Below are 16166 nucleotides of genomic sequence, written 5' to 3' on the forward strand. Positions count from 1 at the left end.
ATTTATTTACTGTTTATCTTTCTTATTTTGTATATTTATTTATTCTAAATTGTGTTCCTTTTATATCAATGATTATATTACGATATATATTTAATTTAATATTTTTATTTCTTATATACTATATTTACTTAATATTTATTTTTTCTTATATTACGATAATTGTATAATATAATATTTCTTTATTTTATATTGTGTATTTAGTTATTATTTATTTAACTATACATTTTTCAGATAGATGTTTAATTTAGTTTTTTTTATTTCTTAATTGTATATTTACTTATTCTAATTTTCTTGCTTTATATCAAATGATAAATTATGATAGATGTTTAATGTAATATTTCTATTTCTTATATTGTATATTTCCTTTTTATTTATTTTTTTTCTTATATTATATATTTACTTATTATTTCTTTTTCTTTATATGTGTACTTTTTTTTCTTTTTTTTATTAATGTCACGTGTGATCTTTTAGAAGAATTTTTTCCCGCTGATGTGGACGCCTTATGAAGCCTCAAAATATTTGGAAATAATAAAAATGTAAAACTATACATTTTTCAGATAGATGTTTAATGTAGTGTTTCTATTTCTTATACGATATATTTACTTATCTAATTTTTTTTCTTTTATATCAAATTGTAATATTATGATAGATGTTTAATGTAATATTTCTATTTCTTATATTATATATTTACTTATCATTTATTTTATAATATATTTTTCAGATAGATGTTTAATGTATTTTTTTGTATCTTTTATATTGTATATTTAGTTATTATGTTTTATATTTACTTATTGTAATATTATAATAAATGTTTAGTGTAATATTTTTATATTCACTTATTATTGATTAAACTATACATTTTCAGATATATGTTTAATTTACTCTTTCCATTTTATGTATTGTATATTTACTTATTCTAATTTTCTTGCTTTTATATCAAATGATAATATTATGGTAGATGTTTAATGTAATATTTCTATTTATTATATTGTATATTTACTTATTATTTATTTTTCCTTATATTGTATATTTAATTATTATTGTTTAATGTAATGTTTCTATTTCTTATATTGTTTATTTGGTTATTATTTATTTTATATTTTTTAAATAATAATGCCACGTCTCATGGGAGAAGTTTTTTCCGCTGATGTGAACCCTCTATGGAATCTTAAAATGTGTCTTTTATTAGTATTTATTTCTACTCTTGTATATTTACTTATTGTGTATTTTTCATTATATTGTATATTTACTTATTCTAATATTATGATAGATGTTTAATATAATATTTCTATATTTTATATTGTATGCGTGTTTTTCTTATATTGTATATTTACATATAGAAATATTTAAAATGATAAAAATGTAAACCTATACATTTTTCAGATAGATGTTTAATGTAATTTTTCTATTTCTTATATTGTATATTTATTTATTATTTATTTTTTCTTATGTTGTATAATTATTTATTCTAATTTTGTTGATTTTATATCAAAATTGTAATATTGCGATAAATGTTTAACGTAATATTTCTATTTCTCATATTGTATAAAATCTATTAATATTTCTATTTCTCATATTTCTAATTATTTTTTTTTACATGTATATTTACTTATTATTTATTATTTAGTTTTTAGTAATAATGCCACGTGTCATCTTTGGAGAGAAGTTTTACCTTTGAATCTATGAAAAGCAATTCAATTCCCATGAATAAGTTTGGCTTTTGGAAGTTGCGGGTTTTCCAACAATGAATCCACCTAACAAAAAGTTCGTTGTTATAAAAAATCTCCTTCAAGGTCATTAAAGGTTTTTGGGACGGCAAGAGTTGATGGTGGAACCATTTTTTTGCTCGAGTGCTTTGAAGTTTTCCTTGATAGTGTGAGGTTGATGTTGATTGAATAATGAATTTTATAGGGACTTTCTTGATGTAAAACTATACATTTTTATTTTTTTTGTTTAATGTGCTATTTCCATTTTTATATAATTTACTACCATTTTAAGATAGATGTACATTTTAAGATAGATGTTTAAATCTTAATGTACTTTTTTCATTGTTTAAAACGTTTATTTCCATTTCTTATATTTTTTATTTACGTAATATCTATATTTTATATTTTAAAATAGATATTTAAATTTTAATGTAGTTTTTTCCATTTTTTAAATTTTGAATTTACTTATATTATATATTTTACATTTTAAGATAGATGTTTAATGTTTAATGCTTAATGAATTTTTTTCCATTTTTTTTACAAAAAAATTGTGTATTTACTTATTATTATATATATAATTCATATATTATATATTTACATTATTTACTTATTATTTATTTTCTGTATATGTATTTCCATTTTTTTTACTTTTTATTTACTTAATATCTCTATTTTACATTTTAAGATAGATGTTTAAATCCTAATGTACATTTTCCATTTTCTTTAAATTGTATATTTCCATTTGTTATACTTTCTATTTACGTAATATATATTTTTTAAATTTTAAGATATATTTTTAAATCTTAATGTAATTTTCAATTTTTAAATTGTGTATTTACTTATATTATATATTTACTTATTATTTATTTTTCTTTCTATTGTGTATTTCTATTTCTTATACTTTCTATTTACTAATAATTTTATATTTTAAGATAGATTTACATTTTAAGATAGATGTTTAAATACTAATGTACTTTTTCATTTTTTTAAATTGTGTATTTCCTTTTCTTATATTTTCTATTTGCGTAATATCTATATTTTACATTTTAAAATAGATGTTTAAATATTAATATACTTTCTCCATTGTTTTTAAGTTGTGTATTTCTTTTTCTTATACTTTCTATTTACTGAATATCTATATTTTACATTTTAAGCTAGATGTTTAATATTTAATGTACTCTTTCTATATTTTAAAAATTGTGCATTTACTTATTATTGTATATATAATTCATATATTTAAGTATTTATAATATTTATTTATTATTAATTTTTCTATATATTGAGTATTTCTCTTTCTTATACTTTATATTTAGTTAATATCTATATTTTATATTTTAAGAGATGTTTAAATCTTAATGTACTTTTTTCATTTTTTAAATTGTGTATTTCCTTTTCTTATACTTTCTATTTGCGTAATATCTATATTTTACATTTTAAGATAGATGTTTAAATATTAATATACTTTTTCCATTGTTTTTAAGTTGTGTATTTGTTTTTCTTATACTTTATATTTACTTAATATCTATATTTTACATTTTAAGATAGATGTTTAATATTTAATGTACTATTTCCATATTTTGTTTCGCTTATGTGGACGTTCTATGGAGTCTCAAAACTCAAAAGGTCTCTTGTTTAATGTAATATTTCTATTACTTATATTATATATTTACTTATTATTTATTTTATTATATACTTTTCAAATAGATGTTTAACATATTTTTTGTATTTCTTATATTGTATATTTACTTATTCTTTATTTTTCTTTTTCTTTTTTGTATATTTACTTATTGTAATATTATATTAATGTTTAATGTAATATTTTTATATTGTATATTTACTTATTATTTATTTAACTATAGATTTTTCAGATATATGTTTAATTTAGGCTTTTCCATTTTTATATTGTATATTTACTTATTGTTTATCTTTTCTTATTTTGTATATTTATTTATTCTAAATTTCTTGCTTTTATATCAATGATAATATTATGATATATATCTAATGTAATATTTTTATTTGTTATATACTATATTTGCTTATTATTTTTTATTTTATTTTATATTTATGTATTCTAATATTACGATAAATATTTAATATAATATTTCTATTTCTTATATTGTGTGTTTAGTTATTATTTATTATACTATACATTTTTCAGATATATGTTTAATTTAGTTTTTTATTTCTTAATTATATATTTACTTATTATTTATTTTCCTTATATTGTATATTTACTTATTATTGTTTAATGCAATGTTCCTATTTCTTATATTGTTTATTTACTTATTATTTATTTTTTATTATATTGCAAATTTACTTATTATTTATTTTCTATTTTTTAAATAATAATGCCACGTGTAATATTTTGGGAGAATTTTGTTTCGCTGATGTGGACGCTCTATGGAGCCTCAAAAGGTCTCTTTTATTAGTAAGGATTTAACATATTTTTTGTATTTCTTATATTGTATATTTACTTATTCTTTATTTTTCTTTATTTTTGTATATTTACTTATTGTAATATTATATTAATGTTTAATGTAATATTTTTATATTGTATATTTACTTATTATTTATTTAACTATACATTTTTCAGATATATGTTTAATTTAGGCTTTTCCATTTTTATATTGTATATTTACTTATTGTTTATCTTTTCTTATTTTGTATATTTATTTATTCTAAATTTCTTGCTTTTATATCAATGATAATATTACGATATATATCTAATGTAATATTTTTATTTGTTATATACTATATTTGCTTATTATTTTTTATTTTATTTTATATTTATTTATTCTAATATTACGATAAATATTTAATATAATATTTCTATTTCTTATATTGTGTGTTTAGTTATTATTTATTATACTATACATTTTTCAGATATATGTTTAATTTAGTTTTTTATTTCTTAATTATATATTTACTTATTATTTATTTTCCTTATATTGTATATTTACTTATTATTGTTTAATGCAATGTTTCTATTTCTTATATTGTTTATTTACTTATTATTTATTTTTTATTATATTGCAAATTTACTTATTATTTATTTTCTATTTTTTAAATAATAATGCCACGTGTCATATTTCGGGAGAATTTTGTTTCGCTGATGTGGACTCTCTATGGAGCCTCAAAAGGTCCCTTTTATTAGTAATGATTTTTTATTATATTGCAAATTTACTTATTATTTATTTTCTATTTTTTAAATAATAATGCCACGTGTCATATTTCGGGAGAATTTTGTTTCGCTGATGTGGACGTTCTATAGAGACTCAAAAGGTCCCTTTTATTAGTAAGTATTCTGTAATCTCTGGTATCCAACATAACTAATTCAGGATGGGCATTGAACTCTAATCTAGTTCTCGTACGTGATTCACCTCTTGAAACATTCTCTAATGGTGCTGTTTGTGTTGCTACACCAAAAAGTAATGTATTTGTGGCTCTTGTGAACTATGTGGGCAGATGCAAAACTAGTCGAGGAAGAAAAACGGGAGAAGGAGTTTTCCAAGTAAAACCCTCAAGTGTTCTTGTGTGTCAGCCTAAAATTTTATATAAAAACTGGAAAGTGAGCTGTATTAACTTGTCTCTCTAATTGATGTAGGAAATTGGGATTGAACCTTTGATTAAACTTACAAAGTGAAGATGGAATCTAAGTGAAGAGAAGAAGTGGAAGCAAGGAAGCTTGCCACACAAGAAAAGAAGAATGAAGAAGTGACCAAGGAGTCACTTAGAAGAAGAACAACGAAGTGTAGCAGAGGAGAAGCTACAAAGAAGAAGATTTACGAGAAGAAGAAGAAGACTTATGTTAGACTTTGTAGAATATTCTGATTTACGTTCCTATATTTTTGGGATTGTTCTTATCATATCTTGGAACAATCTTGTGTATATAAACCAATGTAAATCTGTAAATCAATCAAGAAAAGATTTCCCATTTTCATGGTATCAGAGGGTTCATCGATCCTGAACCTATAATTCTCTTCTTCTTCTCTTTTTCTCAAATCTTCTTCGCTCTTTCTCTGTTTCTTACTCTCATCCACCATGGTTTCTCCTGTCGCTACTGCTCTTGAACGTGCGTACAGTGTTAACAACATCAAAAATCATATCCCCATCATTCTAGATATTGATGATCACAACTATGACGCCTGGAGAGAGCTCTTCCTCACTCACTGCCAAAGTTTCGACGTTGCTGGTCACCTTGACGGCACACTTCTTCCAACGGATGATAACGATCAACAGTGGTCTAAACGTGACGGGTTGGTCAAACTGTGGCTCTACGGGACTCTCTCGAAGAATCTCTTCAAAAGTACTTTCAAAACTGGAGGTACTTCTCGGGAAATCTGGACTCGCATCGAGAACTTCTTCAGGGACAACAAAGAGGCCCGTGCTATTCAGCTCGATCACGATCTGCGTACCAAGGTCATTGGAGACCAGATGATCCATGCCTATTCTCAAGATCTCAAGTCCACAGCTGATCTGCTTGCTAACGTTGATGCACCAGTTTCAGAAAGAACTCTTGTCACCTACATGATCAATGGCTTGAGCGACAAGTTTGACAACATCATCAATGTGATCATGCATCGTCAACCTTTCCCTACCTTTGAACAAGCTCGTTCGATGCTCATCCTTGAAGAAGAAAGGCTTAACAAGGGAAAGAAATCCTCTGTTGTCAAGGACTTCGCCTCATCTGACAAGGTCCTCAACGTCTCGTCTTCGACTCCGACTCAGCGATCTGATCATCAACCTCAACCACAGCAGCGATTCTTCAATAACAGAGGTTCCAAACGCAACAACTACAGAGGTCGTGGACGACACAACAACAATCAACAACGACCAATGTACAACCAATGGGGCGTTCCCTTCTGGCCTGCTGGATATCAGATGTGGAATAATCAACAACCAGGACAATGGATACCGCAGCAACAATTCAACAATCAAGGCATTCTTGGTCCTCATCCTGCTATCAACCAACAGATGCTTCAGGCTCAGCCGCAAGGTCAGAACAATCATCTCGTCGCTGCAGTTCCGACTACAGACTTTGCCTCTGCATTCAACACCATGACGTTAATGGAGCCATCTGATCATCAGTGGTATATGGACTCTGGCGCCACTGCTCACTTAGCAAACAACCCAGGTAATCTACAGTCTGTTCTTAATAATGGCACCAAACACACAGTCACAGTTGCCAATGGGGTCAAAATTCCAATAACCAAAACTGGTTTCTTTTCTTTTCCTTCAAATTCTCGTCCTTTAAATCTCTCTTCCATCTTAGTAACTCCCTCTATTATCAAAAATTTAATCTCTGTTCGTAAATTTACCAGAGATAACTATGTTTCCATTGAGTTTGATCCTTATGGTTTTTCTGTGAAGGATCTTCAAACTCGTCGGACGATTCTCCACAGTGACAGTACGGGTGATTTGTATCCAGTGTTTTCTTCTTCAAATAAGCTCACTACTGGGCATTCAGCTTTCCTCACCACCACCTCAAACACTTGGCATCGTCGTTTAGCTCATTTGAGCAATCAATCTCTTTCGTCTTTATTATCTTCTAAGCTTTTATCTTGTAATAAACATGATCTTTCTCCAGTTTGCGATGCTTGTCAACTTGGAAAACAAAAAAAAATGTCTTTTTATTCTTCTGATTCATCTGTCACTGCACCTTTTCAAATCATTCACTCTGACTTATGGACATCTCCAGTCCTCAGTTTAAGTGGGAAACGATATTATGTCCTCTTCTTGGATCAATTCTCTCATTTTTTATGGGTTTATCCCCTCAGCTCCAAGGAGGAAGTGTTTTCAACATTTCATCTCTTTTTCAAATATGTTGAAACACACTTCAAAACGAAAATTCAATCCTTCCAATGTGACAATGGAACAGAGTATAACAACTCAAAGTTTCATAATTTTTTTGCAGAACAAGGGATTAATTTTCGATTCTCCTGTCCGTATACGTCCCAACAAAATGGACGATCCGAAAGGATGATGCGTACAATAAACAACTCTGTTCGAACTCTTCTTTTTCAAGCCAAACTTCCTTCCACTTATTGGGTTGAGGCTCTCAATGCCTCTGTTCATATCTTAAACCTTTTACCATCCAAAGCCATTAACAACCAAATACCTTACTCTGTCCTCTTCAAGAAGCCAGTTTCTTATTCTCATCTCAGAGTTTTTGGCTGCCTCTGTTATCCAAATAAAAACCATGCTAATCTTTCAAAGCTTTCTCCTCGTTCCTCAAGATGCATCTTCCTTGGCTACCCTCATTTTCACCGAGGCTACAAATGCCTTGATCTTGAGTCCAAAAAGATTATTATCTCACGTAACGTCACCTTTGATGAAACGTGCTTCCCGTATCAAGACTCCACTTTAATCTCGGAGACTGAATACGACTTTCTTAATGCTGATATGGATGTCTCTCCAATATTTAAAAGCATCCTTACAGCTCCAGCTGTGACACCCACTTCTCCAGCTGCTCCTTCTTCATCGAATCAGTCAACTCAAACTGTACCCGCGGTCCCTGAGGCTCCTAGACATTCGATGACCACAAGATCAATGCATGGTATCCATAAGCCAAAACAAATCATCTCCCTTTTGTCTCATACTTAATCTCCTCTTCCAAAAAGCTACAAACACGCCCTTACTGATCCCAATTGGACACCATCTATGACATGTGAGTATGATGCCATTATTAAGAGTGGTACTTATGATTTGGTGCCTCGACCTAAGAATGCTAATATCATCCGTTGTCTCTGGTTGTATAAACATAAATATGATGCTCATGGGAATTTCAAGTGTCACAAATCTAGGTTGGTCGCTAATGGCAAGTCACAGGAAGAAGGAGTTGATTTTACAGAGACTTTCAGCCCTGTTGTAAAACCTGCAACCATCCGATGTGTTCTTCATGTGGCGCTAGCCAATGCTTGGCCAGTGCACCAGCTAGACGTGCAAAACGCCTTCCTCCATGGTACTCTTGATGAGACAGTGTACATGTTCCAGCCCCCGGGTTTTGTCAGCAAAGATCATCCTGATTATGTTTGCAAGCTGAATCGATCCATTTATGGTTTGAAACAGGCGCCTCGTGCTTGGAATGCTCGCTTTGTCAACTTTATCACTAATCAAGGCTTTAAGCAAAGCAAAAGCGATGCTTCTTTGTTTGTTTACAGGAATGGAAGTGATCTTGCGTACCTGCTCCTCTATGTCGATGACATAATTCTTACTTCCTCCACTCCTACCTTGACAAAGAACATCATCGCTACAATGAAACAAGAGTTTCCTATGGCTGGTGGTGGGCTTATTGATTCATTCCTTGGCATCTCCGCGATTCACAATGACAGAGGCATGTTTTTAAATCAAACAAAATATGCAGAGGAAATTTTGCTACGGGCTGGGATGCAGGATTGCAATCCAGTTTCAACCCCGGTTGATCTCAAATCTAAACTTGCAGAAAACATAGGCAAACCAGTGGACAATCCAACTCAATATAGGAGTCTTGCAGGTGCATTACAGTATCTAACGTTTACGAGACCAGACATTGCGTATGCGGTTCAACAAATATGCTTGTTCATGCATGATCCACGAGACCTACATTTACAAGCTCTACGTCATATACTACGCTACATACAAGGCACAAAAGACAAAGGGTTACATCTTCTTAAAAATCAGAACATGACGATGACTGCGTATTCGGATGCTGATTGGGCTGGGTGTCCTTCTACTCGTCGATCTACCTCTGGGTTCTGTGTCTTCTTGGGTGATAATCTTCTGTCTTGGTCTGCAAAATGGCAACCTACTGTTTCTCGATCAAGTGCGGAGGCAGAGTATAAGGGCGTGGCAAATGCTGTTGCAGAGACTTGTTGGCTTCGAAATCTTCTTCTTGAAATGCACTGTCCTCTCCGACGCGCCACCATAGTGTATTGCGACAACATCAGTGCGGTCTATCTCTCTTCTAATCCAGTTCAGCACCAGCGCACTAAACACATTGAGATTGATATTCATTTTGTCAGAGAAAAAGTTCACATGGGGCAGGTCAAAGTCTATCACATACCTGCAGCTTCTCAATATGCTGATATATTTACAAAGGGACTTCCGACTTCCTTGTTCACCAGTTTTCGGTCCAGCCTTGGCGTCTCCACTCTCGACGCTGCGACTGCGGGAGGGTGTTAGACTTTGTAGAATATTCTGATTTACGTTCCTATATTTTTGGGATTGTTCTTATCATATCTTGGAACAATCTTGTGTATATAAACCAATGTAAATCTGTAAATCAATCAAGAAAAGATTTCCCACTTTCAACTTAGCACGCAAGAAACGGTGGAAGAAGAAGAAGAAGCATCCAACGTGGACAACATGGACAAGAAGTCAAGGTGAGTGGGTTGTGTAACTAGAAGTTACATAACAAGAAGAATAATAGTATATATTAGTTTGGTTAAGCAAACTAAGTTATGTAGTTAAGTTAGTAGAAGAGTTGTTGGAGTTGTTAATGTGTAAGATAAGCCAGCTTGTAAGAATAGTCTAGTGTCTCAGGGACAAAGACTAGAAGAAAAGGTGCAAATATAGTAAGCAGAGAAGTCTATTATAAATTGTGTGTGTGGTGTTGTAAGAGAAGGTATCCAAGTCTAAGAAGAAAAGAATTGGAGAAGTAAAAATGTAGACAATCAAAGACAATCAAAGTGTTCTCTCTTCTCTCCACAAGAATACAAACGTGAGAGTCAAGAGAGAGATTTATGCTTGTGTTAAGGTAAAACACAAGTGAATACAAAGAGTGAGTGAACAAAAAAGAGAACAAAAACAGAGTGAGTGAGAAAGGCCAAGCCAAGAAGAGCAAATCACAAGAAATGGTAATTAATCTATTATAGAGGTTTGAGAGAATATATAGAAACGTATACAAAGAAATTAACTGATATATAGGTTGAGAGAATGTTCAAAAGAGAAAAGATCAAATAGAAACATTAATTAAGATGTTGCTGTAAAAAAAGTGATTTATGAAACAACAAATACTTCTCTAAGTTTCATTCAACCACAAGAATGTTGCATGATGAATTTGAAGCCTTGACCACACTTTTAAACTCTTCAAGCATCTTAAGTCTTTCCTGCGAGCTAAACTCTTTCATGATGATTCTTGCTTTCTTTAGTCGATTTGCATTTCGTAGAATGTATTTCACCACTCCTTTCTCTTTTTCTTGTTGCTCTTTGCAGCAGTTCCACACAAAAGTCTCCAAACATTCCGGAACATTCTTTGGTGTATTCCATCTCCCCGCAAAAACTTTTCTATTATCCCATCCACAACCTATAAGTTTGAGGACTTGTAATCTGGGACAAGTATTGATTATGAGAGTAAGTAGATTACACCACATTGCTTGAGATGTGCATAGCTCCAAATATACCAACTGGTGGAAGATGGTATACTTAGGAAATGCAATCTCACTTATTAGAGATGACCTGTAAGACAAGGAAAAGTTTCTGATCCTCCAAAGATCTTGATTATCACTAGTACTACTATTTGCAATCATCTGATCAACTAGACGAAACCGGATATCACGAGTCCCTTTAATCTTCAAGTATTTCAAACAAGGAGCATTAATCTCGTAGTCCCCAAACTCTTGCTCCCTTTCTTGACCATTCCAATTCCAATCACAAATTTCAAGTCTCTGCAAAGTTGGGACAGCAATAGTGAAAGTTTTAACATGATCCCATCTACATCGACTCACAACCAAATTCTCAAGAACATGGCATCCAGATAAAAAGTTAGCAACCGAATCATCGTTTTTGCAGTTCACATAGCAAAGATGCAGTGTTCTCATATAATACTTGCGATGGCGATCCTGATCAGGACAATCAACAAGAACAAAATTCTTGAGTTTCAAGGTATCTAGATCACGGTAAAATAAGTAGTTAACAGGGAGCTTGAAACTGGAAGGCCCTACAACATCTAGCTCCAACTCACACACACGGTGTAAGTATGCAATTGAAATCCACAATTCTATATCGACAGGAGCAGAAATGTCTATACTAAAACGGAGACGCAAACTCTCTAGCACCGGAGCTTTACTGGATATCAAAACACTGCAAAAGTTGTCTGAAAACGTCTCGCCGTCACCATAGTGCTGATAATCAAACTCGAGTTTAGACACCATCTTCCATATAGCATTCCATTGTTTAGACAAAACGCTGGTGGTTACAACATCTCTTTGTGGAAGCAAAGAAAATATTTGGAATACCCGAGCTTGGGGGCAACTTACTGATCATGTCCATTCCCTCATCGTTTCTCCAACATCGTTTAGACAAAACGTTCTGCATTATCACTGGTAGCAAGAGACAATAAACCGGCGATGATTTCTTTTACGGAGAAGAGAATGAACGGAACAAGAACTCAAGTTTTAGGGTTTTCAGAGGTTATATATTAAAGAAAGGCCCAAAATATATCTCATCTTCTGCCTCTGCGATATGTGTGGTGTATTTTAACACCAGAAGTTATTTTTTATTTATTAAATCCCATAAAATCAAAAAGCTTAAATAAAATGTCATTATTAACATATTTTATTTAACTTCTCTTTTGTTAATATTTGTTTCCAGAAGTTATTATTTTGTTAACTTCTCTATAAATAAAGAAAATTAATAGAAAACGGCAATATTTTAATGTAAATATATATATACATCAATTTTTATACTAAAAGCATGTATTTTCATATATTATATCTCCGATTAGTGACACATAGGTTGCAGTATATATTTTAAATCGAGGTAACTTTTAATAAAATTTATATGGTAAAAAATCGTATGTTATCACGGTTTGCATTCATATTGAGCAGGCCTGATATTGAGACCCATATGATTACATGCTGTGAAGAAATTTGCCCTATCCCCCTGACTGGATTAATCTCAGATGAAACTGTACAACCCATTGTCAAGGTTTCTATCTATGGGGGACGGACACGACATTCCATTTAGAAACACATGGCATGGAGCTGTCTCTCACTAATCAATCTTTTTAGGAGCCTATTACATGATACAGAAAATGTGAAATAATAGCCAGTTGCAAAAAAAAAAAAAAAAAAAAATGTGAAAAAAAAAAATCATAGTAGAACACGAGGCTTGTAGCACAAGAAAGAGTGAGATCGTAACTCCCTTGCTCAGACATCGACGGTGGTTCCGGCTTACGTTGACAAGGACGTGGTTTCTCCGGTGACTTGCGGATCATGGCCGTGTGGATTGGCACTGGTGGTGATCAAGACATGCAACGGATCGCCATCAAACGTGCGATGGTTTGTGATGAACGGTGGCTCCTGTTTGTTCGTCACGTCGCCACGTTTGATATAATTTATAAGCATTAAATATATTTCTCTATTTTATAATTTTTAATAACAATTAAAGGTAACCAAGTCTAACTAATATTTGATAATACGTCAATATATAATTTAAACTAGTCCCATCGAAAGTTTTAGATTTAAAAATACCATGGTGTGCCCGCGCTTCGCACGGATTGTTTGGTTTTTGTATTATTTAGATATGAACATTTTGGGTGGTAGAGATGAGATCTTAAAGAAAACATTGAAGACACTCGGACCATTTACATGTTGAAATGTAAGCCAATGTATCCGTTCTTTCTTTATGTTTCTTTTTCGCTGATACAAATAGAAGAAGAAACAAACGATTACTGTCAGAGGCTTTTTTCAAAAAAAAAAAAAAAAACATTTTGGGTGGTATTGTTGTTTAGTATGATATTCAATTGGTGTAGCAATTTATATGGATGCAACTGTTTTTGTAAAGTGTAATAGTATGGCCTTATGGAAGTTATAGAAAATTTTCATGTTAAATAGAAACTCATAGTTCACTTTGTGTTTAGTAATGTGGTATCAATGTACATATTACACAACTATTTGCTTAAATACAAATACACTAAAAGCTCTAAAATTAATAATGTTGAGACAATTTGAAATTTATGAATTTGTAGAGTTTTTACTTTAAAAACAGTTTCAATTTTTTTAAAAAAATATATATTTTAGAATATATTTTTGTATAATAAGAAAAAAATTGATAGCACAGTTTATATATTCATTAAATTTTATACATTCGATCAGCACATCCTTTTTATTATATTATTTAATGTATATGATATATGTATCATATTAGGTCCGGACAAGAAAAACCTTAATCTGAAGAACCAAACCTAATCCGATTCGAAAGGTATATATTAAAACTGGGTAATATTTTCTAAGGAGTTCAAAATTTTGGTATTTAGAAGACCAAAACTGAACTCGTTCAAAAACCAAAATATTTCATGTGTCTGCATAAATCTGAATCGGATCTATATACTTAAATATATTAGCTATTTTCAGATTTAGTATCCAAAAGAATATCCAAAATATATAAGATATTTTATACTTGTCCAAAATACTTAAAGTTATATACAAATAGTCAAAAGATATATCTAAAAGGCTAAACAATACTCAAAACACCAAAAGTATTTGAAATATTTATTGATTCTCCAGCCAAATATTCAAGTCAAACTAATTTTTATGCTAAGTTTATCTATTTTGGCTTACATTATTCAAATTTGTATGTTATATATTATTATTTTTTTAGATTTTGAGAAATGTAAAGTATATATGATTTTTTTTATTTTTAAAATAGTTTAAATGGGTTATCCAAACCCGAACCAACCCTGCAAAGATCTAAACCGAACATGAACCGAAATTTATAAATACTTGAATGGATATCCGAACGTCCACTCCAATATCATATAATTTAAATGCTTTTCAGAGATAATTATAAGATACTATCAAAATAATAATAAATATTGTTAATATTAGAATTAAAATCATTTTAAATATAAAACAAATAATAAAATACATTATTTGTACTTGTATAAACAAATTATAGATAAATTATTAATTTATGATTTTAGTAGGAGTACATATTTTTATGAAATCATAAAAAAAATATATCGATTTGTATTATATATATTTTTTTTATTTTTTCTATCTACAACTGATTAAACATTATTAATTATAGTGTTTTGTAATTTAACGAATTGAATATTAATTAGCAGAGTTTCTTTTCTACTTTAGTTATGATCATCTATTGCTAATGCTCTGGTTAAGCGTGCTGCTTCCAAGGGAGTTACGCGTTACGGAAACAATGCACCGGAGGCCAAGGGAACTTCAAACCCGAAAGAGCCAAATCAAAAATCCTAAGTTTTATGGATCAGGTTTTATTAGCATTTCATCTATGCAAGGAAGGTGGGGTTTGCGGGAAAGAAGTTTTAAAGTATTCACTGAGATTAATGAGCGTCTATGTTTTATTTGGTTTCAAGGGTCTGTGGTTTTATCTTTTTGAATTGTTGTTCTTGTTATCTTTTAAGTTATGGAATAAAAATGGTATTTTCTTTTGTTGGTGGTGTGTGTGTATGGAGTCTGGCTTTGTTACTGTAGGTTCTAGTCTCTTCGTGAGAGAACTGAAGCATGCTACGGGTGATAGATCTAAGTATATAGAGGTTTATAGTTGGTTTGAAGGGATGTGGCTGGGTTATGGATACATGAGGAACAGGAGTGCTTTGCTTTGTATATATTATATTGTTGCTGATTCTTGGTATCATAGGGTCTTCTTCCTTAAGATGGCCTGCTCACGCACTGTCTACAGGTGGGGCACCCGGTGTCCATGGTTATTGATGCTGCAGTGGGTAAATTTGGTTTTTGGTTGGTGGAGTGGATCGTCGGTTTTGATTTTGAGGTTGGGTTTGCTCCTCAGATCATATTGTAGCCTTTGGATCCTTAGCTTGAATACCAAAATGTTCATACAAATGTGTTACGGTCATATGCGGAGATATATATGGCCATATTTTAAAGAATTTTCTATTGAAGCTCATGTGGAATATGCCATGAGGTATTGGTTATTGGAATTAAGGAAAATACATTTACACAAGGAGTGGAAGGGATCATTGGTCTTATTTAACGTGAAGCTTATCTGTCTCAATTTTTATAAGGTGTTATTTGATGCTTGGAGTAGGGTATCTCTTGTGGAATTATTTGGTCCAGTTAATTTTTGTCGGAGATTATGGAGTTTTTTTCTATTACCTTATAACCCCTTTTTGGTTGTGGTAAATACTATAAAATCCATGAAGTTCACTCGTTCTTGGAAGCTTTTTAGAAGAAACACACAAATTGGTGGACACCAGAATGTTGATCGTAGATGTTGGGGTTTTGGTTTATCAAGTTTTGGCGATTACTTGAGTATTACGCAACTATGGTGGAAGTGGCTTTTTGAGATTACTATATTAGTGGGTATCATTAAACCTGTATTTACTGGCTCGGAGGAGCAATATATATATTTCATATATGAATATTTTAAGTTGGAATTGTAGAGGACTAGGAAGTCATTGGACTATAAGTTATCTTCGGGAGATATGACATCAACATAAACCAGATTTTCTATTTTTATCTGAAACGAAACAGGATTTTGAGTTTG

At 30.8% G+C, this 16166-nt stretch overlaps 1 protein-coding gene across 1 annotated transcript; it reads right to left on the reverse strand.

The window, feature by feature from the left end:
• Positions 1–10675: 10675 nt before the first annotated feature.
• LOC106363530 (putative F-box/FBD/LRR-repeat protein At4g13965) lies at positions 10676–12173 on the reverse strand. The gene has a single exon (XM_013803252.2). It carries the CDS (start codon positions 11834–11836, stop codon positions 10712–10714), a length of 1125 nt encoding a protein of 374 aa, XP_013658706.1. The 5' UTR covers positions 11837–12173; the 3' UTR covers positions 10676–10711.
• Between the last annotated feature and the right edge of the window lie 3993 nt (positions 12174–16166).

Source organism: Brassica napus, chromosome C1 (assembly GCF_020379485.1).
Source record: "Brassica napus cultivar Da-Ae chromosome C1, Da-Ae, whole genome shotgun sequence".
Taxonomy (NCBI): domain Eukaryota; kingdom Viridiplantae; phylum Streptophyta; class Magnoliopsida; order Brassicales; family Brassicaceae; genus Brassica; species Brassica napus.

Excerpts from the sequence above, each read along its gene's own strand:
- LOC106363530 (XM_013803252.2), bottom strand. The coding sequence starts at position 11,836 with ATGGTGTCTAAACTCGAGTTTGATTATCAGCACTATGGTGACGGCGAG.